The sequence below is a fragment of the Pleuronectes platessa genome, chromosome 15, assembly GCF_947347685.1.
Source record: "Pleuronectes platessa chromosome 15, fPlePla1.1, whole genome shotgun sequence".
Classification (NCBI taxonomy): domain Eukaryota; kingdom Metazoa; phylum Chordata; class Actinopteri; order Pleuronectiformes; family Pleuronectidae; genus Pleuronectes; species Pleuronectes platessa.
Genome location: NC_070640.1, coordinates 8,935,109 through 8,958,450, shown reverse-complemented (window position 1 = coordinate 8,958,450; position 23,342 = coordinate 8,935,109). Strand labels below are relative to the sequence as shown.

At 43.1% G+C, this 23,342-nt stretch overlaps 2 protein-coding genes across 5 annotated transcripts in view; one reads left to right on the top strand and one right to left on the bottom strand.

The window, feature by feature from the left end:
• The window catches only part of afap1l1b (actin filament associated protein 1-like 1b), a 33,246-nt gene extending 20,805 nt beyond the window's left edge, over positions 1-12,441 (top strand). The window contains exons 10-19 of the mRNA XM_053441792.1: positions 2,120-2,222; positions 8,601-8,756; positions 8,955-9,169; positions 9,314-9,459; positions 9,546-9,627; positions 10,155-10,263; positions 10,378-10,545; positions 10,668-10,834; positions 11,361-11,486; positions 11,582-12,441. Of these exons, the coding sequence (XP_053297767.1) occupies positions 2,120-2,222; positions 8,601-8,756; positions 8,955-9,169; positions 9,314-9,459; positions 9,546-9,627; positions 10,155-10,263; positions 10,378-10,545; positions 10,668-10,834; positions 11,361-11,486; positions 11,582-11,608 (1,299 nt within the window). The 3' untranslated portion in view covers positions 11,609-12,441. The remainder of the gene's footprint in view (positions 1-2,119; positions 2,223-8,600; positions 8,757-8,954; positions 9,170-9,313; positions 9,460-9,545; positions 9,628-10,154; positions 10,264-10,377; positions 10,546-10,667; positions 10,835-11,360; positions 11,487-11,581) is intronic.
• A 567-nt stretch (positions 12,442-13,008) lies between these two features.
• fgf13b (fibroblast growth factor 13b) overlaps positions 13,009-23,342 on the bottom strand; it is a 24,405-nt gene continuing 14,071 nt past the window's right edge. For 3 of the 4 annotated variants that reach the window (XM_053441552.1, XM_053441551.1, XM_053441550.1), the window contains 4 exons: positions 21,659-21,769; positions 19,109-19,212; positions 17,508-17,706; positions 13,009-15,077 (listed from right to left, as the gene is read on the bottom strand). In XM_053441552.1, the coding sequence (XP_053297527.1) occupies positions 14,938-15,077; positions 17,508-17,706; positions 19,109-19,212; positions 21,659-21,769 (554 nt within the window). In that variant the 3' untranslated portion in view covers positions 13,009-14,937. Of the gene's footprint in view, positions 15,078-17,507; positions 17,707-19,108; positions 19,213-21,658; positions 21,770-22,245; positions 22,448-23,342 lie in introns of those variants that run through there. The other variant, XM_053441549.1, reaches the window with a different exon arrangement.

The following is a 23,342-nucleotide window of genomic DNA, read 5'->3' as shown; positions in this document are numbered from 1 at the left end:
TCCTGATGACATCTACACAGAAATTATGACTTGAAATTACAGCGCCCCCTGGTGGCTACAGGAAGTGACATGTTTTATACTTTGATGAACTGCTCCTGGCTGCTTTACGATATACAGCTCAAATGAGCTCAGTCAAGTCATTGAATCAAGGTCAGACTTGTGACATTTCCTCAAACCATTTAAACATTGAGGTGCGGCGAAGGATCATCCTTCGCCAAAGGACACGATGTTATCATAACTCCACTGTGCATTGTCCTATCACTACCAAACTTCTGTCACATGATAAGAGTACAAGCCTGAACAGCTCTATGTGTCAATATTTCCTCAGTGTCATAGCGCCACCTACTGATTCGCCAGGAAACAGGAAGTACTTTGTTAATCCACTCTGCATTATCCAACCGGCTCCAAACTACTGACCTATGATCACAATACTGATCTGAACAGCTCCACATATAAATATTAGATCAGGGTCATAGCGCCACCTACTGATCAGTGTGAAAATTAAGTTGTGTTAACATTGTCCAATTGACACAAAATTGCTCACGCTACATCAGAGCGCCTACATGAACAGATATATTTATTATTATTATTAGGGCCCGAGCACCGAATGGTGAGAGGCCCTATTGAAATTGTAGGCATTATTCTTATTATTATTATTCTTATTATTCTCCGAACAATGAATTGGCTTTTTGAGGGCTTCAACGTGCTCAAAAAGTTTTTAAACTTTCCAGTAAATTAGAGAGTGGTGAAAATTTACGTATTCTGGAGTATTTGGAAATGGGCGTGGCAAAATGGCTCAACAGCGCCCCCTGGAACCAGCCCCTAGGTTTCCACATAAGCGATTTTCCCCAAAATCTAGACACTGGTGTAACGTGACTAATCATAGAAAAAAGCCTATTGGAGCATTATGAAAAATGCAACAGGAAGCCCGCCATTTTGGATTTAGTGGCCATTTTGGCCAAATTCCACATTTTTACTTTAATGTACTTGTCGTAGAGCTTTCATCAGATCAACTTAAAAATTAGACGGGTATCATCACAACAAGATTGAGAAAAAAAATCATCAACGGAATTTTTTTCCGTCACTTCGTGTGACCGTGGCGTGTCGTCAAAGTTTGGTTCCACGCCATCAAAACACGGGCATCTGTATCTCGAACATACATGGTCCAATCAAGTCCAAACTAGACATGTAAGACAAGAGTCCCGGCCTGATGACATCTACACAGAAATAATGACTTAAAATCACAGCGCCCCCTGGTGGCAACATGAAGTGACATGTTTTATACTTTGATGAACTGCTCCTGGCTGCTTTAAGATATACAGCTCAAATGAGCTCAGTCAAGTCATTGAATCAAGGTCAGAATTGTGACATTTCCTCAAACCATTTAAACGTTGAGGTGCGGCGAAGGATCATCCTTCGCCAAAGGAGACGATGTTTTCATAAGTCCACTGTGCATTGTCCTATCACTACCAAACTTCTGTCACATGATAAGAGTACAAGCCTGAACAGCTCTATGTGTCAATATTTCCTCAGTGTCATAGCGCCACCTACTGATTCGCCAGGAAACAGGAAGTACTTTGTTAATCCACTCTGCATTATCCAACCGGCTCCAAACTACTGACCTATGATCACAATACTGATCTGAACAGCTCCACATATAAATATTAGATCAGGGTCATAGCGCCACCTACTGATCAGTGTGAAAATTAAGTTGTGTTAACATTGTCCAATTGACACAAAATTGCTCACGCTACATCAGAGCGCCTACATGAACAGATATATATGTCTGTGCGTAATAATAGTGATGGCGCCACCTACTGGCAAACCTACTGCCGCAGAGCGCAAAACGCATGCAACGTGGAGAAGTGCATGCTCGATCGATGATGTGCGCTTGGTCATCGATCGCTCTCTCCACCGACCGCAACAGGCTTCAACGTGCGGGTGCTCGGGCCCGCAAGTGCTACAACGTAGCCCTAGTTGTGGTTGCTTTGGTGGCAGCTGCCGAGCCAACCAGCTGAGTGCACTGTGACACGGCCCTTACAGCCCCATGTTGGCAGAATAGTTATATATTATTATAGCTGGTCAGTAGTAAAGACGCTGTTTTCTTTTCCTTCTCCAGGTGCTGCAGTCCGATCGGCCAGCATCAGACTCAGACAGCGGACCAACAGTGGATACTCAGTCCATTGCACAGGTGCCAGGGCGGGACACAACCGACTCACTAAGTAGGTTTAAGTTAGTCAATAACCATTCATTTATTGGGTCTTAGTTATTTTCTCTTTCTTAATTTACAAACTTTGCTCATTATATAAAGCCAATAATAAAACTCACATCAAATATAACAATAAATGCAGAGATACACCCCCCCCCCCAAGTTTAAGATCAGTCATTCAAAATAATAAATATTTATAAAATATAATAAAATATATTTAGGGCCCGAGCACCGAATGGTGAGAGGCCCTATTGAAATTGTAGGCATTATTCTTATTATTATTAGGGCCCGAGCACCGAAATCGGTGGGAGGCCCTATTGAAATTGAAATGATTATTATTATTATTATTATTATTATTTTTCTTAGCTTAAATGAATTGGCTTTTTGAGGGCTTTAATGTGCTCAAAAAGTTGTAGGAGTTTGCAGTAAATTCGAAGGCGGCGAAAATTTACGTATTCTGGAGTATTTTGAAAAGGGCGTGGCAAAATGGCTCAAGAGCGCCACCTACGGAAAAGCCCCTCATTTAGCATTCACCGATCTTCAAAAAAAACAAAGACTATTTTGTATCATGACTAGATGCACAAAAAAGTCCATCAGTGCATTATGAATAACGCAACAGGAAGCCCGCCAGTTTGACTTTAGTGGCCATTTTGGTCATATTCCATATTTTTTCTTTGATGTACTTGTCGTACAGCTTTCATCAGATCAACTTCAAATTTAGACGATCGTCATCACAACAAATTGGAGATCTAAAGTTATTGAAGGATTACGTTTTAGCAAAACCGTCTGACCGTGGTGTGGCGTTAAAGTTTGATGAAACGCCATCAAAACACAAGCTTCCATATTTCAGACATAGTTTGTCCAATTGAGTCCAAACTAGACACATACGACAAGAGTCGCGACCAGAAGACATCACTGCAGAAATTGTGACTTACAATCACAGCGCCCCCTGGTGGCAACAGGAAATGTCTTGTTTTTAAGACGTGTTATGTTTTTATGTACTACTCGGAGAGCTTTCATCAGATCAACTTAAAAATTAGATGAGACTCTACAAAACAAGATGAAGATCTAAAGTTATCAAAATTTAAACTTTTCATCAATCCGTGTGACCGTGGTGAGGCTTAAAATCTTGATGTGCAAAATGAAAAGACCTGTTTTCATTTCAACCATGTATGTGTTTCATGGTCTTATACTGACCTCTAGTGGCTTTATATTGCCGGCACAACCTACTTGTACCGCAATATTAAGTCACTAGAGGGCAGTGTAGGATCATGGTTTGACCAAGGCACAAATTGTGTCACCTAAGGCAGGGGTAGGCAACCTTTACTATTTCCTCCACTCTTCCCCCAATTTAAAGCTGTCTGTTGCCGCACAACATATTTGATAACACAGGTTATAAAGTTATATATATATATATATATATATATATAGTCATGCAATATATATAAAAACTATAGTTTGTTGCATTTATTAAATAATAGAACGACAATAAAGACAACTGTTGACATTTAACTGCTATTTTTACCTGTTACAAAATAGGAAAACACCAAACTCTGACCATGGCGTGGAGTCAAAGTCTGATCACACGCCATCAAAACACGAGTGTCTGTATCTTGGACATATTTGGTCCAATCAACTCCAAACTAGACATGTAAGACAAGGGTCGCGACCTGATGACATCTACAAAGACATCATGACTTAAAATCCTAGCGCCACTGGCTACAGGAAGTGAAGCGTTTATTGTTGCTGCAGAGCTTAAAACGCACGCAAGGCAGAGACATGCGCTTGGTCATCGATCGTTCTCTCTCCCCCGACCGCAACAGACTTGAAATTGCCTGTGCTCGACCACTCTTCCCCCAATTTAAAGCTGTCTGGTGCCACACAACATATTTGATAACACAGGTTATAAAGTTATATATATATATATATATATATATATAGTCATACAATATATATAAAAACTATAGTTTGTTGCATTTATTAAATAATAGAACGACAATAAAGACAACTGTTGACATTTAACTGCTATTTTTACCTGTTACAAAATAGGAAAACACCAAACTCTAACCATGGCGTGGAGTCAAAGTCTGATCACACGCCATCAAAACACGAGTGTCTGTATCTTGGACATATTTGGTCCAATCAACTCCAAACTAGACATGTAAGACAAGGGTCGCGACCTGATGACATCTACAAAGACATCATGACTTAAAATCCTAGCGCCACCTGCTGGCTACAGGAAGTGAAGCGTTTATTGTTGCTGCAGAGCTTAAAACGCACGCAAGGCAGAGACATGCGCTTGGTCATCGATCGTTCTCTCTTCCCCGACCGCAACAGACTTGAAATTGCCTGTGCTTGACCACTCTTCCCCCAATTTAAAGCTGTCTGGTGCCGCACAACATTATTGATAACACAGGTTATAAAGTTATATATATATATATAAAAACTATAGTTTGTTGCATTTATTAAATAATAGAACGACAATAAAGACAACTGTTGACATTTAACTGCTATTTTTACCTGTTACAAAATAGGAAAACACCAAACTCTGACCATGGCGTGGAGTCAAAGTCTGATCACACGCCATCAAAACACGAGTGTCTGTATCTTGGACATATTTGGTCCAATCAACTCCAAACTAGACATGTAAGACAAGGGTCGCGACCTGATGACATCTACACAGACATCATGACTTAAAATCCTAGCGCCACTGGCTACAGGAAGTGAAGCGTTCATTGTTGCTGCAGAGCTTAAAACGCACGCAAGGCAGAGACATGCGCTTGGTCATCGATCGTTCTCTCTCCCCCGACCGCAACAGACTTGAAATTGCCTGTGCTCGACCACTCTTCCCCCAATTTAAAGCTGTCTGGTGCCGCACAACATATTTGATAACACAGGTTATAAAGTTATATATATATATATAGACATACAATATATATAAAAACTATAGTTTGTTGCATTTATTAAATAATAGAACGACAATAAAGACAACTGTTGACATTTAACTGCTATTTTTACCTGTTACAAAATAGGAAAACACTAAACTCTTACCATGGCGTGGAGTCAAAGTCTGATCACACGCCATCAAAACACGAGCGTCTGTATCTTGGACATATTTGGTCCAATCAACTCCAAACTAGACATGTAAGACAAGAGTCGCGACCTGATGACATCTACAAAGACACCATGACTTAAAATCCTAGCGCCACCTGCTGGCTACAGGAAGTGAAGCGTTTATTCTTGCTGCAGAGCTTAAAACGCAAGCAAGGCAGAGACGTGCGCTTGGTCATCGATCGCTCTCTCTTCCCCGACCGCAACAGACTTGAAATTGCCTGTGCTCGGGCCCGTTAGTGCTACAACGTAGCCCTAGTTATTCTTATTATTCTCCGAACAATGAATTGGCTTTTTGAGGGCTTTAACGTGCTCAAAAAGTTTTTAAACTTTCCAGTAAATTAGAGAGTGGTGAAAATTTACGTAATCTGGAGTATTTGGAAATGGGCGTGGCAAAACGGCTCAACAGCGCCCCCTGGAACCAGCCCTTAGGTTTCCACATAAGCGATTTTCACCAAAATCTAGACACTGGTGTAACGTGAATAATCATAGAAAAAAGTCTCTTGGAGCATTATGAAAAACGCAACAGGAAGCCCGCCATTTTGGATTTAGTGGCCATTTTGGCCAAATTCCACATTTTTAGTTTAATGTACTTGTCGTAGAGCTTTCATCAGATCAACTTAAAAATTAGACGCGTGTCATCACAACAAGATTGAGAAAAAAAATGATCAACGGAATTTTTTTCCGTCACTTCGTGTGACCGTGGCGTGTCGTCAAAGTTTGGTTCCACGCCATCAAAACACGGGCATCTGTATCTCGAACATACATGGTCCAATCAAGTCCAAACTAGACATGTAAGAGAAGAGTCCCGGCCTGATGACATCTACACAGAAATAATGACTTAAAATCACAGCGCCCCCTGGTGGCACCAGGAAATGTCTTGTTTTTTGCTTGTCTTACACTTGGATGTATTCCTCCTCATCCATTGACCTCAACCATGTCAAACTGTATCAAATGGGTCTCAAGACATTGATAATGAAGGCATAAGATAACTGTGCCTTTTCGTCCAACGCCATATTAATGGCGTGGCATCAAAGTTCATCAACTCGCCGCGAAACACGAAATTGCTCTAACTTCAGTGTTCATGGCTCTATCTCACTCAAACTAAATGTGTGCAACAACATCCCCCCCCTGAAGATTTTCATATGGTTTTAAGGAATGGGCGTGGCAAAATAACTGACTAGCGCCCCCTAACGGCCAGCCCCGGCACTACGATTGGCCGACATGTACAAAAATCGATTTGGGCATGTGTCTTTTCATAACAAACAAATAAGTCTCTTGGATAGATATGCTAGACTAAACAGGAAGCCCGCCATTTTGGATTTAGTGGCCATTTTAGCCCTATTCCACATTTTTACTTTGATTTACTTGTCGTAGAGCTTTCATCAGATCAACTTCAAATTCAGATGAGTGTCATCACAACAAGATTGAGATAAAAAATGATTAAGGGATTTCTTTCCCTTCACACCGTGTGACCGTGGCGTGGGGTTAAAGTTTGGTTACACGCCATCAAAACACGAGCATCTGTATCTCGAACATACATGGTCCAATCAAGTCCAAACTAGACATGTAAGACAAGAGTTTCGGCCTGATGACATCTACACAGAAATTATGACTTGAAATCACAGCGCCCCCTGGTGGCAACATGAATTGACATGTTTTATTCTTTGATGAACTGCTCCTGGCTGCTTTAAGATATACAGCTCAAATGAGCTCAGTCAAGTCATTGAATCAAGGTCAGAATTGTGACATTTCCTCAAACCATTTAAACATTGAGGTGCGGCGAAGGATCATCCTTCGCCAAAGGACACGATGTTTTCATAAGTCCACTGTGCATTGTCCTATCACTACCAAACTTCTGTCACATGATAAGAGTACAAGCCTGAACAGCTCTATGTGTCAATATTTCCTCAGTGTCATAGCGCCACCTACTGATTATCCATGAAACAGGAAGTACTTTGTTAATCCACACTGCCTTATCCAACCGGCTCCAAACTTCTGACCTATGATCACAATCCTGATCTGAACAGCTCCATATATAAACATTAGTTCAGGGTCATAGCGCCACCTACTGATCAGTGTGAAAATGACATTGTGGTAAAATTTTCCAATTGACACGAAACTGCTCACGCTACATCAGAGCGGCTACTTGAACAGATCTATAAGTCTGTGTGTAATAATAGTGATGGCGCCACCTACTGGCAAACCTACTGCCGCAGAGCGCAAAACGCATGCAACGTGGAGAAGTGCATGCTCGATCGATGATGTGCGCTTAGTCATCGATCGCTCTCTCCACCGACCGCAACAGGCTTCAACGTGCGGGTGCTCGGGCCCGCAAGTGCTACAACGTAGCCCTAGTTTGTACTTTTTATACAAACATTATATACAGGGATATTAACATAAAACTGTAATTTTCATAACATTTTAGCATGCAACAATTAAAACAGACTATCAATTTCATTTTCCTTTCTTGAACACATCATTTGATACATAAAAAAATAGAATATATATATATATATTTAACTACTAAAGATGTGTTTAAAAAGTCCTTTATTTGTCCGTCACTGATGCTAGAAATTTCCTCAAAAAGCAGAAGTGTCCTCTCTTCTTGGCTTTTGAACTAAAATGAGTCAACACAAACAGAGAAAGACGTTTGTTTAAACAAACACACACGCGCCCTTTCAAGAGTGCGATCAAACATTATTTTGTTTATCTACCCACAAAATCAGGAAGAACAAAGCAGTGGATCCATGTTGCAGGGTCAGAGTGTGTGTCACACACACTCGTATTGTTTCAGTCGCGATACAAACTGTTTACCGACCGAGGGGCTCTGAACCTAAAGAGACATGAGAGAGAGGGAGAGACAGGAAATGAGGCTCAGAGCAGATACAACGTCCTTCCCATCCTCTTCCTGCGATTGTCCCCCACTGACATCATAGGAAGTGCGCCGGGCCGAGCGCTGCAGCACCTGGTGCATTCAACACGAGCACGCAAGCACACTTCAGGGTTTGGCCAAATAAATAAAAGACATCTATGAAATAAAATATAATATTATTTTTTAAATCCAAAACTAAATAGTCTTCTTTATTTTGACAGGAATGTTCCTTTGAGATAACCCCTTACTTTCTTCCAGTTTTCATTATATTTTTATATACCAGCATTGTCACTCTTTATTGGTTGCACACCATGTAAGCCTCTCCTCACAGCTGGTGTATATGAAGCGCTCCTCTGCTCTATGTCAGCTACGGCAGAAATTTGACCGAGGTGCGTTTGATTTCAGACCGAGCGAAGCGCGGAGCGTTCTCTGAGCTGACCGGGTCCATGAGCCGGGCAGCAGGGAAGAAAATCAATCGCATCATCACTTTCTCCAAACGGAAACCTCCTCTACCGGGAGAGGTCGCCTCCTCTGCTGGTCACCATGACAACCCGCGCTGTGGTGAGAACACGAAAAGGAGTTGATTATTAGCAGATGCCACACAGCTTGGGAAATTAGGTCGTCTGTTATTTAATGTAATTTAAAGTGAAAATAGAGTGAAGAAATTAACTTATATAACCTGACTCCGGTCGTTGTAGGACATTTAACCAACTTTTTCTCTTTCCATCACTCTTATATTCCTCCTCTCTCTCTCGTCAGGTTACCTGAGTGTGTGTCTTAGTGGCTCATGGAAGGAGCGCTGGTGTGTGGTGCGAGAAGGAAGCCTGTACCTGCAGAAGGAACCTGGGGAACAGAGGCCCCCGGTCTCCGTGGTGCCGCTCAAAGGGGCAGAGGTGATGCCCGGCGGCCCCGGCCCCAAACACCCCTTCTCCTTCCGCATCCTGCAGGGAAGCAATGAACTGGCAGTTCTAGAGGTAGAGTGTTCTCGTAACAATAAAGATCTACAACAGTTTAAACTGCTTGAGAGAATTCAATGAAGGCAATATAAAGTTAACACCCCCTTATTTTCTGGAAACCATGTAACTAAACTGTCGGAGGTTTATGTGTGTGTCCGTCAGGCCAGCTGCTCAGAGGATCTCGGCCGCTGGCTCGGTGTTTTGTTTGCAGAGACCGGCAGCTCCACTCTGCCTGAAGAGCTGCACTACGACTACATCGACGTGGACACGCTCACCGACATCCGGCACGCGGCCAGAAACTCCTTCATGTGGGTCAACTCCTCGAGTGTGTGTTTCTGCTCCCATTCTTCTGTCTATTTTATCCTGAACAACGTCTGCCTGTTCCTCCTGTCAGGTGGGCCACCACCACTGCTACGTCCTCCAGCAGCACCTCAACAGACTCCAGAACTTATGATGAGGTGTATGAAAGTGTCGAGGTAAGGAAACATCATGTGATACTCATGACTTCCAAACACGGGGATGGTTTAGATTTCTTAGGGCCTCTCTATTCTTTCCTCTTCCTCTCTTTTTTACGTGACACATTAGGAACATCCAAAGAGAAATTCATTACATCTGGCACAAACATTCCCTTGGACCTCGGATTAGAATTTGGAGGTCAGAGATCAAGTTCATTCTTACCACACAGAACTCTTTTGCACATTTTAAGAATGCCTCAAGACAATCTTTTTTAATTTGGTGCAAACATTCACTTAAACTCACAAATGAACTGATTACATTTCAGTTGTCAAAGGTCACAGTGACATCATATGAGCCTGGAGAAAACTGAATGTAGACTGAAACTGCATTGGTGAGGAGAGGCACACATCCAAAGGGCAGGAGTTATAGTCTAAATATTTAAAAACTCGGCGGGGGGGGGGGATTCAATCCCTGGAATAATACATTTTAATAAATGAAACTTGTAGAAAATGTTTTAATATATACGTAAATTGTCCACATCTTGTAGGACACGGATGTTGAGAGCAGGACGAGCCAGGTGAGACGCCACGCCTCCTTCTCCAGCAGAGACTCTGAAAAGACCGAACAGCTGGCCGCCATCAAGAGACACGTCTCCAGTAGGTGTCATGTCACAATTTATTACAATGGTTAATTGAAGTAACATTCATCATCGTCTATCTGGCTATCTCTCTCTCTATATATATATAAACTCTGTGTGTGTTTTGTGATAGATGTAAATCAGTATGGACGGTATGGAAAGACGCGAGCAGAGGAGGACGCCAGGCGGTACCTGACTCAGAAAGAGGAGCTGGAGAAACAAAAAGAGGAGCTGAGAAACACACTGATATCCTTCCGCAGGGAAAAGAAGGAGTTGAAGGAGGAGATGAAGTGTGCCACAGGTCAGACACAAATCCCCCCCCCCCCCCCCCCCCCAACACACACACTCACACGCACACAGAAGTACTGTTAAGTCTTCAGCGTCACAGCAGTACTAACTATCAGTGTGTTTGTGTATGTGCAGGTCAAGCTCTGGAGCAGCGGTTAGCCGTGCTGGAGACGCTGTGTAAACAGAAAGAGGAGGAGCGGGTGGAGCTGGAGCTCCGTCTGACAGAAGTCAAAGAAAACCTGAAGAAATCATTGGCTAGAGGAGCACTGGGTCCGCCCACTGACACCAAGTTCAGTGTGAAGGTAGGAAACTGAAGCACAGACTGAAATTCTCACACAATTCCTACATCTGGAGGAGTTTATGAATTACATGGCAGAAATGTGTCAGAGAGATCACAGGATTTCATTTCCACATCATTACCTCCGCCAAGGAGGTTATGATTTCACCCCAGACCGTGTGTTTGTTGTTTGTTTGTATGAAGAAACTTGGCAGGAGGATGAATAATGAGTCGGGGAAAAAAACTATAACTTTTGGTGCAGATCTGAAACATGGGGCAAATCCAGGAGTTTTTTTTCAACATTTTCATTGATTTCTCAGAATATTTCATGGGTCTTAATGGAAAATTCCTTTTTAGTGAACTGATTTTCCTAATTGTGTGCAGCTTGGTGCAGATCCAAATAGAAATATGGATCTGGGCCTTGGCGGGTGTATGAGCTCTACTGAGTACCATTCTAGTTTCAGCTGTAATTGCTTTACATTAATGAAACCTTTTGTGTTTGTGTGTGTGTGTGTGTGTGTTGCTACGCGTGTATGTGCTTGTGTGTACAGACACAGGGCAGTAAAGTTGAAAAGGTTTACAATGAGACTGTGCCAGTGAACGCAGCATCTGAGCTTCGTAAACGGCCTCCATCTCTTTACGCCTCCTCCAAGGGGAATGTCATGCAGAAGAAGAAGGTAAAATAAGTGTGTGTGATGTGAGCGTGCATGTGTGTGTGACGAGCACATGGAGAAACGTGTTCCTCACTTTTTGCTGTGTCGTGGTTTTCCAGGAGTGGGAGTCCAAGAAGGCGACCTAGACTGAACATGAATGGATCGACAGGGGGAAAAAAAGACCTGAGCCGTAACGTGAGGATGTGTGAAGGAAGGAAGGAGCAGATGAAGGAGAAGAAAAAGTGGCACTGGAGAGGAAGAGGAGGAAGAAGAAGAAGAGAACGAGGGGAGGACAGACTGACACATTCTTCCCTTCTCTTATCTAAAAACGTGCAGGAATCTTTGCAAGTACAGGCAGCGCGGTGCCGTCTCAACCACTGTAAATACGACTGACTCGACGGATGCACCAGTTCAGTATTAGTGTGGATCACAAAGAACGTGAAGTGTTTATATTTGTGTGAGTTTGCATGTGTGTACACATTTGCACAGAGAGTGACGATGTGATTGTTTCATAGACGTAACAGCAAAAGGGAGAGTGTGGTTCATCAACGCTGTGCGGTCTGAGTCACGGACAAGACTTCCTGTAAACATCCACTGATTTGATTCCTTTTTACATGATGTGTGTCATGGAAAGAGAGCAACTAAAGTAAAGAAATTCTTTAATTACCTTAAATTATCATCATTAGTGAGAGAAGTGTCTCACATATTGTGAAGTTATATTGAGTATGACACTGTTCCTGAAACCAGTGAGTAAATGTTAATTATTACAATGTGAAACCATTGGGTTTTTTAACCAATATGTGTATATTTTTCATATTTGCCTTTTGCACTTTATCTTGTTGTATTCTGTGATAACACAAATGTTTTGGAATCCACCTCCGTTTTCATCTCAGCAGAATCGTGACCAAGTGTCTGCCTGATCGTCACAGAGATATGAACAAACACACATGTTGGAGTAAATGGTAACTTTATCAAACAACTTCGTCTACTGTGCTGTTTGATTGTTAATTGGTTTGTGTTTGTTCGTTGACATACTACTATAACCAAGTCACACACACAAAATCATCCAGTGCTTCTATATGCTGTGTTTTTCCTGTCCCGCAGTTCAGTATCATGCACATGAAATACAGACAGGAGAAGCCGGAGATCGAACCCCTGAAATTGTGTTTGGTGGTCGACCCGCTCTAACCGCTGGGGAGTTTCTGTTTCTCTGTTTAAATTTAAAGGTCACAATTCTGAACCTTTGTCCCCATCTAGTGGTGAAATAAATTCTAGGCCCAAGAAAGTAGATTTAACAGGGAATTATTTATTCTTTGAAATCATGCATTGCACACTGGCATTGTCTTGTGTAAATACATTGTTGGATTAAAAATAAGAATGTAAAAGAGGAGATAAATACTATAGATTTCACATATCCATAATGATACATGGACAAAGAGATAACACACAGGAGTAAACACATTTTCAATGGGACTCAATTTCCAATCCACAATGGTCCCAGCATACGATGAGTATTAACTTGTGTTTCTTGTCATTTGGATGATATAACCCTCTTTATTATGCTGATTTTAGTCCAAATTTTATAGACACCAACATAACAAGATTAAGCTGTAGTTAAATGCTGCACCAACCTTCAGGCTACACACATTTGCTCCCCAGACTCATGAGGTCACCATGACCTTTGACCACAGAAATGTAATCAGTTCATCTATGAGTCCAAGTGACAGCTGGTAAGAATTTGACGTAAGGCAGACTTGAGAAATCATTATCAAGAGGCCAGAAGTAAGCTTTGTGAGGTCACCGTGACCTTTGACCCTCAGATTCAGTTGAGTCCAAACAAACGTTTGTGCTCCAAGAAATCCAATTTTCCAAGGGTGTTCTTGCTATATAACATTCACAAGAACATTGGGTAGCTGACACTTTGACCTTCTACAACCAAAATCTGATCAGTTCATCTCTGAATCAAACTGAATGTTTGTCCCAAATTTGAAAGAATTCCCCTCGAGGCGTTCTTGAGATATTGTGAATACAAACTAGGAATCAGGAAAAGATAACCTTTAAATAAAAAGAGATAAAAATATAAACAGAATAAGAAGAGACGGTGGCTTCACTTCTTTAGAAATAGTTTATTAAGTGCATTTCTAGTTTGTCCAGAGCAGGAACCAAAATATTACGTAAGTATGTGCTCCTATTGGTTCACCAAAGTTCTGGTCCAACACCATTGGTCCAATCATGTTCTGGTGCAATACTATTGGTCCAGTAGTGTTCTAACACCCCCACATTGGTTCACTAGTGTTGTGGTATGACACTTTTGGCTCACTAGTGTTCTCTCTTGGTCGGGAACACGTAAGACCAGAAAAAAAAGGACCTTCGGCATGCTGCTACTGAGCAGAGGTCAACAAGCTTCCATGCAACAACAAACAAACAAACAAACAAACAGCAAGGGACAACGACAACGAACGGAAAGATAAACAACAGCATTGCTTGTAAGAAGTAAGCATGGAAGCATATACAGTAAAACCTTATTTTTAACCTGCTAAAGCCCTCAGGAGTTTTGTCTGATATACAACAGATCTCAAAAAGGTAAAATCCCACCCCCCCAGACACATGCGTGCACACACACACACACACACACACTCTCAATTGCCCACACACACATACACAAACCCACACCGACTGCAAGAGCAGAGCATGGCACGCTAACCCTGACCACTCACACACACACACACACACACACACACGCACACACAGGCGCACCTGCATGCAAACAAATGATCAGTCCTTGTTAGTGTACGAGGAATACGATTGCCATTTTTAAAAATATGACTTAACCCCATGAACTCTGTGTAAACATAGCGTACGGTAGAGTAGATAAAGACCTTCCCCCTCCCCTCTGTGGCTCTTTCTTGTCACTTGCCTTACTTTTTCGTAGCGATAACTTTGTTAGCTAATACTTGGACTCTTTGGTTCTCTGTAACAGTCTGTTTATAGGACTGTGTGACTGACTGACTGACTGACCGAGTCCCTCTGTCCCTCCTCCGCTCCCTCCCTCGTTCTGTCTGGGTGCCCAGTGGGACGGGTCGTCACAGGAAGGGATTCACAGGTCCTGTCCGTCTGCAGGCCGCAGCAGCAGAGTCAGACGGCTTGATTGTCCTTGATTTATTTACATCACAGTCAGTCACAATGGGCTCCGTGAAAGTGGAAGGACACCTTCCTGTCCTCCGCCGTTTCCCTCGTCTCCAGACTCTCAGCAGCCTGATGTGTGGGCATATCGGCCTGAGATCTGTGTGTGACTCCACGTGTGTGTGTGTGTGTGCTTGGATGTGTACTCACGTGTATGTGTGTGTGTCTGTGTGGGGTATAAGGGGGCTAGAATAAGGTATTGTTGCTGGGCGTCTTCCCTCCGCCTGAGATTTGTGTGTGCGCATGTGTCTGTGTGCATTAATGTGTGTGTGTGTGTGTGAGGGGTGTGGGGCTAGGATAAGTCATTGTTGCTCGGTGATTTCCCTCCGCCGTTAAGTAGGGCCGAAGCGCTCCGACTCTTGGTCGGCGTGCCGCTGCCGGACCGTGAGAGTTCTGTCAGGTCATGGAGGGAGGGCTCCCTGTACATGGCCACTGCAGAAACACACACACAGACACACACAGACACAAAGACAAGATTCATTAATTCATCTAGTGGTATCAGTCTGGTTTGGTATGCACAGTCTTGCTCCGTAAGCTCGGTACATTTCGTTCTCCTGAATGCCGATAACTTTTTTTTTGCTTCATGTCAACAGTTTAATTAATTCTGGCTTCAAATCCTGATTTTACCGTCAGACAGGAGTTTGCAGTTTTAACATAATGTTCAATAAAATATTGAATGATGATGATATTTAATGAACACTGATAAACAGATCATGTTTTTTTTTTATCTCCGCTGAGGAGTTTATGTCTCCATCGCCATTTGTGATTGTCCGTCTGTTTGTGTCTGACCTTCAGCAGGATTACAAAAGAACTACGGAGCCTGGTGGCAGTGTCTGTTACGGGCCAAAGGAAGAATCCATTAACTTATAGTGCAGAGTGGAATACATTATCACTTTCTTTAACATTGCCTTTTCTTTGACATTTTTAATGATTTAGAAGGGAATAATGTCGTGGCTCTGAGCTTAAGAGTTCTTGGATTTTTGTTGGACACATTTGATCAGGTACTCTTTTGTTCTTTTGAGTTTTACCTGTGTTTCCTTGTCCTTTAGGTTTGTGTTCAGTCCCCCCCCCCCCCCCCCCCCCCCGAGTCCTCAGCTTCCTGTTTATTATTATTCTGATCTCCCTCATGTGCCTCTGCTCTCTTTACTTCCTGTCTCTGTGTGTTTCCCTCCAGTGTTGTTCGTTGCCTGGTTTTGTTTCACCTGTTTGTCCCGAGCCACCTGACTCTAGTTTATCATCAGTTCAGTTTGGTCTCAGTCATCACAGGTTCCTTACCCTGCCTTGGTTTTTCCTGGACAGTTGCAGTTTGCCTGTTTGTTCCCTGTCGGTCCTTCTCCTTATTTAGTATTTTCATTTTCTTTTTATTGGACCTGTCCCGTCCTGCATTTGAATCCAGCTGCTCTCTCATTGTGACAAATAATTCAATCAATCAATCCTATTTAATTTGTATAGCCCATATATACAAATCCTATTTTGTCTCATTGGGCTTGACAGGGTTGTCCCTAACCCTCAACAACAGAAATGAAAAACTACCCAAAAAAACTCCATTAACAGGGGAAATAAAACATCGAACCTCAGAGACAGCCACATAGATGTTGCATTTAGCTGAACACATCAACACGATTTCAATTCATTGATCTTAATGAAGAAATAGGTATTTTCAGGCGACTGATATGCGTGTGTGCAATTTGGTTTGAATTTAAGGGGCTTGTTGGGCCTTGGTGCCTTTCCAGTCAAAGAATCAATTTGTCCCTTCTCTCTTTTTAAGAGCTACTTGAAGGCAGCGGAAATGAGATGTCACAGAACACGGATATATGAGGAGTTTCCCATTGACGCACAGCTGCAGTTACAGCATTAGCATTCATTTGGAGTTGGGTGCAATTGATGAATGTAAGTCCAATATCCAATCTCCCGTTTAGCTTTGTTTTTCTCTCCACTAATTCCTGAGGAGATATCCAGCTCTTAAGCTGCTGAAAGCTTCACTAAGTTCACCAGTTCACTGGAAACTGTGGTTTTATAGAGCTTTTTCATGGAAAACAGTTGGAAGTGGTGAGAATAAATTAAGATCCAGTAAAGTTTCAGGGTCATAAAACCAAAGCAATAAGCTGAAAGGATTAATCACTGTGAGCGACTGAATGACCCTGGTTCACACTGAAAAGGGAAGAATTTACTCGATTTACAATTCATCCAATTGAAGATTTCGATATTTATTACCTTCCACCAATCAGATATCAGTGATTTACTTGTTGCCCGGATGAAGCACCTATGTATTTCTTACTAGATCATTAATAATCCATGTTTTTCCTGCAGTTGACTCTGATTGTTAGTCATGAATATTTAAAGATCCCCTACAGACACTTTTAAAGAGAATGAAAACCTCTGACTCAGATACAATAAATCTTGGGATGACGACATAAGAATTGAGACTGAGATATTTTTGTCTGATTTTCAACGAACAAAAGTCAACAACCTACTTCTTGATTATTTTATGAATACATTTACCTCTCCTCCCTCTCACGGAAAAGTCCAGAATCAATGAATACCCATAATTTTTTTTGTTATTTGGATGTTTGACGCAAACTGAAAGTTCCCTCTCTGTATTTCTGTCCTGAACGTTTCAGGTTTCCATACAGACCAGTAAATTGCAGACTGGACAATGATTGGCTACTGAGATTTAAAGTGATCACAAAGAAACTTTCTCTTTTCTTAGAATGAATATGAAAATCTGCATTAACGTTATAGAGAAATTATTCAAGTTGGTCAATTTCTGGAACGTGGATTTGAATTTGAACCTGCGGATCCTTGCATAACGTTTTAATACCAAGCCGTGAAGTGTAGTTCCTTCATCCGCCACACTCCTACCTTTGAGCGGTTTCGGTATGAAGTGTGCGGAGGCCTTGTTCTTCTTCACGTGGTTCCCCTTCATGATGCCTCCCTCCTTGTTGAGTCCCAGGTACCAGGCCCGGCCCGAGGCCTGCTGCCGGTACAGCATGGAGGAGTAGGTGACGTAGTAGTTCTCGAACACCGACTCCTTGAACTTACACTCCGGGGTAAAATGTTCCTGCGCCCAAAATATGAAGGATATTAGAACTAATCATAGAAGAAAGAAGACAAGAAGGTGATTAAGTAGACATGGAGCGGGGCGATGTAAGTGTGTGTGTGTGTGTGTGTGTGTGTGTGTGTGTGTGTGTGGGAGGGTGTTAGCTGCAGAGACGGAGCAGAGTCTCAGACGGTATGAGTCTGTAAAGGCGACTCCATTAAAAAGTCTTCAATCATTCCTCGATATCGCCCTCAGTGTTTTCATCCATCAGCCGGTTCGGCTCTTTGAATCATCGTCTCGGCCGGGCCTCGGTCTCCAAGAACAAACTGCACCAACTTAGGACAGCTGACATTTGCATTTCCTTATTCCTGCATCTCCATGGCAACCCGCTACTCCCTTGAATACCAACAGCCCACTGGGAGGAAGATGGTGCCCAGGTTGCCAGGGGAAACGGAGAGATACAGAAAGAGTGATTTTTTTCTCTCTCTTTGTCATCCGTTAATCTTGTGCGAGTTGTGATTGGATTTAGCGTGAATGATTTTATGTGTGATTTTTATTCGCTTCGGGGAGAGCAAAGAAGCACATGTGGTGTGTGTGTGTGTGTGTGTGTATAAATCTATAAATAATGTGTGTGGTTCTCTCTGTGTTTAATATCTAGTGAAAAGATGAAACAGTTGATATCAGCGCTATGACTGAAGCCTGAAGCAGGACTGAGCCCTGATTGGCCAGATACTGTGGCTGCGTGTACGTGCCTTCACAACATGGCTGTGTCCATTTTCTATTCCCTCTGTTTCCTTTTCATCTTTTCTTGCAGCCTTTGTGTACATGGAGGTGAGTGTTATTTTTGTTGATTCTGTTTTGTTATTGCATCTCGACCACCCACAAATCACAGTTCAAGAGCTTACGTGAGGCATTAAATGCGCTGCACTGCAGCCAACGCTGCCTCCTGACCTGTGTGAGGAAATCTTTGCTCAGGGACGAATGTGTATGTCGAGTTGTGAAACAAATTTCAGGAGCTTTTGCTTAAATGGACACAAAGTAACGTCTGAGGGGAAACGGAGGATGATCTGAAATCAATCCTGAGGATCCACGATATCAGGAGACAGATAAGAGAGGCACACCGGAGTATAACACCTAATGATAAGTGACTCACAAGGCACCACTGTGGTTAAAGTATTGATGTAATGATAGGATGGTAATGAGAACGGTCACACTGCAAGCTGCTGTTTCATTACTCACCTTAAAAGAAAACGATTCCAAAAGGCAAAAGAGGAAAAGAAAGTTTGGTCCCTAATGGTCTGTAATGAGGATGATGGTGTGTGTGTGTGTGTGTGTATTTGTGTGCGTGTGTATGTGTGTGTGTGTGTGTGTGTGTGTGTGTGTGTGTGTGTGTGTGTGTGTGTGTGTGTGTGTGGTGACCTACAGAGGTGTAGAGAAAGCCATCGTTGTTCATTGCCAAGTAGAGTTTGGTCTGGACGCCCTGGATTGCCACCACACGAAGCCCCACTGGAATCAGGTTGAACACAGCTACGTGCACACACACACATCCCCACACACACACACACATACACACACACACACACACACAAACATACGCACACAATAAACACACAAACACATCCAGCAAACAAACGAGCATTCACACAGTGAACACAGAGAAAAATCCTCATCAATATCAATGTTGTGTCTCACATGATGACATCTCCTTTTTGCTAAGGCAAGCTATTTTACAAGGTCGGTGTGGCGCTGAGGCGACTGGTTCAGACTAATGATTCAGTGCAGTACAGTCCAGTGATCATGGGATGAGAAGGTTGAGAGTTATCAGAGGGCAGGCCGCAAATCAAGGTTAAGTAAATATTTAAAGTTAAAAAAAGACTCAGAGAATCCGAGTTTACAGATATTTCTCCCATACAAATTCGTGTTCAATGTTCTTCGATAATGACGAGTGGGCTGCACACTCTAGATAAATACTCTCGGGCTGTACGGATTTATCGATGGTCATAGTGACCGGTTGCCGATATGAAAACTTGTATTTTACATGATAAACATTATTCCTGGTTGTTTATAAGTGTTGGTTTAACTGTAAAACATCAAACCACAACTACACTTGTTTTTGACAACAACATCTTGTCAGTCTTTAGTAGACGGTGGCACAAATTCCTAAAAAAAAGCATTTATCAATAAACTAGCTTTACTGACAATCATTATAATCATTATAGTCTTTTAGTGTCTTGTCCAATAAATAATATTTGATGCTCCCTTAATGCACATTTGAATGAGAAAATGCTTAGAAAAAATGATCCCCAGTGGAAATAGTGCACATGTTTGATTCCAGCGATACTGTGAAATTTAATTCAAGGAACATTTCCAGGCCTGATGGATTTGCAGATAAAGAATCCACGGCTGCAAAAAGCATATGGTGCACAGAATTATGTTCACATAAACAAAGATTGTTGTTTATCCCTGGTGGTTTGCGTTCAGCAGGCAAAAACTAACAGTAAAAGCTCTGTAATAGGGTTTATCAGTAGTCCTTATTACAGTGAGAGAATTATACTCATTCAGCCTTCCATGTTCTATATAGTACTCTAGTTATATGGAGACATGGATTAGCCATTCAAACCCAGTCTTCATTTGGTTATTCATGTCGGTAGGCGTTTACGTGATGTACACATCATGCCATCGTTTGATTAAAGAACTCGCTTCCTTTGTGCCCACGTCTTTCCCTCCGAGCACGACACTGGGCCTGAGAAGTAGCTGAAATAAACGTGTGATGCTGACAACACGGGCCGCGCACCACAGAGAGAGTGATTGCCATCGGAGCCACAACAACACGATTGAATTAGCTGCATCAATCACACATCGTGGCCTGTGTGTGTGTGTGTCTGCGGGTGTGTGTGAGACAGAGAGCGAGACAGAGCGGGCAATAGAGAATCTGTTCACTGGTGCGAGGCAGCCTATTTCAGTGATTTGAACATCGCTCTGAACATCCTGTGGATGTTTAATTGATTTCTTTATTGAGGAAAGATTAGATGGAGAAAGGCAGCTGGGGGGGGACATGCACCATTTTACTAATGAAATGAACACTTCACGTGTTGGTGGGGGGGGGGGGGGGGGGTGTGTTCGAGGTTAGTGTCTCACATTAGGTCCAGATTTCCACAGGGTGAAGCTTATCAATATTCTGGATTTAACTGCATGTGGATCAATCCAAAATTTGGTATAAGGGGATTTTAACTTTAAACAAAATACTGATATTGAACCTTCAAGGTTTGGTACAATAATACAATGCCTTTATACTTATACATTGTATTAAAACTTAAAAATGAATGTGAAATCAACAGAAAGCAGGTTTCAGTCTCGAGTAATAAATGTTTATCTTTAAGATTTTGGTTGCCTTCGTACCTTAACTGAGATAATTATAATAGTTCGACATATTGAAATGCTGCTACACGCACAGGAATCAGCTTCCTTTAGAAGAAACTCTCGATTCACGCTGTTGTTTACAAACAGAACATCTCAGGTAAATTGCATTTTAAAGCTGTATCTGTGATTGTTAGGGGATTTTTTAGATCTCTAAAGCTTTAGAGTGGAAGTGATTCAATGTTTGTTCAGGTTGATGGACTAAAAAGGTACTGTGATTGTTTCAGTCATTTTTCCAAACCAAAATACCAAACAGTCCCATTTACTCAAATACAATCCTTTTATGGTTTTCTTCATGATGAGTAACCGTTGACTGAATATCTTTGGGTTCTAGTCTACTAGTAAATACATTTAAAGATTTGACCTCTACATCTGCATTTTCCCAAAAATGTTGATACATTTTCTAGTAAAAACAATTAATGAGGAAAATAAACACCAGAGTAATAAGTTATGACTATTCAGCCCATGTTGACTTTATGAAAGATGCTAAATGAAGACCATGTGATCGATGAATGACCTGTAGTCTTTTCTGTAAAGGTCCAAACAGAGCTCTTACCATAGGTGCTGTCCTCATCCTTGGTTCCATCAATGGTGCCATCGGGCTGCATCTGCAGCTGGAAGCCCTGGCTACTGGAAAGCCTGGTCACAATGCCCTTTAACTGGGGCTCTGAAAGGAGGAGAGGAGGAGAGGCATCAAATGAACTGCACTCATTCCATATTTGTGATCACATGTTTCAAGTCCAGTTGTCTGCAGGAACCCAGAAGTGTCAGAGGAGGAGAAGCCTCAGGGCCCATTATCGATCCCTGACCCCTGTACACGGTGGAACACGTACAAATCAATACAAATATTGACAGATGGTTGGAGCAGCTCAATTTTAGATTTTTGGAGATCTGCATCAGTCCCCACACATACATGCTGTGACAACTATTTGCTGCGGGACAATGCAAAGTTATTCACATGCACCTTTGTGGTGTCATGCAACAGGATTTACACCTGAGCCACCGGGACCTTCCAGAGGGTGATGACTGATGAAGTGATGAGGGAGCAGAGAAAATGATGGTGTTAGCTGGTGGAGGTGATGACGATGGTGAAGATGGTTGAGGTGGTGGCTCTCAGACTTCCCCTTGTCCCAACCCACAGACCTGGTGGTCGCTTTCTCTTCCGTTTCTTCCTCGATCCAAACAATTTGACACGCGAGAACACGTTCAGCTTGCTCGGTTTCTCATTTGCGCACTTGCTGTTGCTCGGGCTGCCGCTGCCGCGACATGCGTTCCCCTTCTCCCGCTCCCTCGCCTGCCGCTTCTGGCGGATCAGGGAGCTGGCGATAGCCGCTGCCCGGGACATGTTCTCACGGTGGAGTGAAACCAGGCTGTGCGTCCCGCTCGGAGGAAGAGTTCTCTGATAAGTCGGTGGGGGTGTGTGCGGTGCGGGGAGGGGGTCTACACCACCCACGGCTCAGTTCGCATCACACACCGGCCGCTGCAGTCCCGCAGATGTCCGTGGTTTCAAAAAGTGTCCAGAATCCTCCATCGGTGCGTCCTGGCGCGTCATGGAAGTGGGTGAAACAAATCCAGTGATGATCCAGTGAGTGCGCGTTAACGACGCCACCTCACATCCCCCGAGGGCACTGGGGGACTGAGGCTGTGGATCCCACCTCAGGTGCTTCTTCTTCTGACTGTGCCCGAGAGGGTGCCTTGAGGAAGAGGAGGTGGAGGAGGAGGAGGTGGAGGAGGGCGTGCGTGCGGGTCCAGTCCGGGTCCGAAGTGGCGAATCAACAGCTTAGTGTGTATGAGCTGGTGCGACTCACACCCGCGGTTGTTGTTGATGAAGACTGCAGCTGCTTCTTCCTCCTCTGCTGCTGCTGCTCTGCACCGCTCCCCCCCGGCGATGCTCCGTTCCTCGACAACGTCCGTGACAGAAATGCAGCAGCCGGGATGTTTGTCAATGAAACTGCTCGGAGCTGCTTCAGTAGAGAAGGGATCATGATGCAGCCGTGCCGTTCATAAAACTGCTGCAGCCCTGCCCGCCCCGAGGAAGATGAAGGAGGGGTGGTGGGGTTGAGGTCTTGTCTCTCTCTGTGTGTGTGTGTGTGTGTGTGTGTGTGTGTGTGTGTGTGTGTGTGTGTGTGTGTGTGTGTGTGAGGAGGAGGAGGAGGAGGATGGAATGGGGTGATGATGAAGAAAGGGGGGATCTTTGTCGGTCACCTGTAGCCCTGCACCCCCACGTGGCATGATATTTA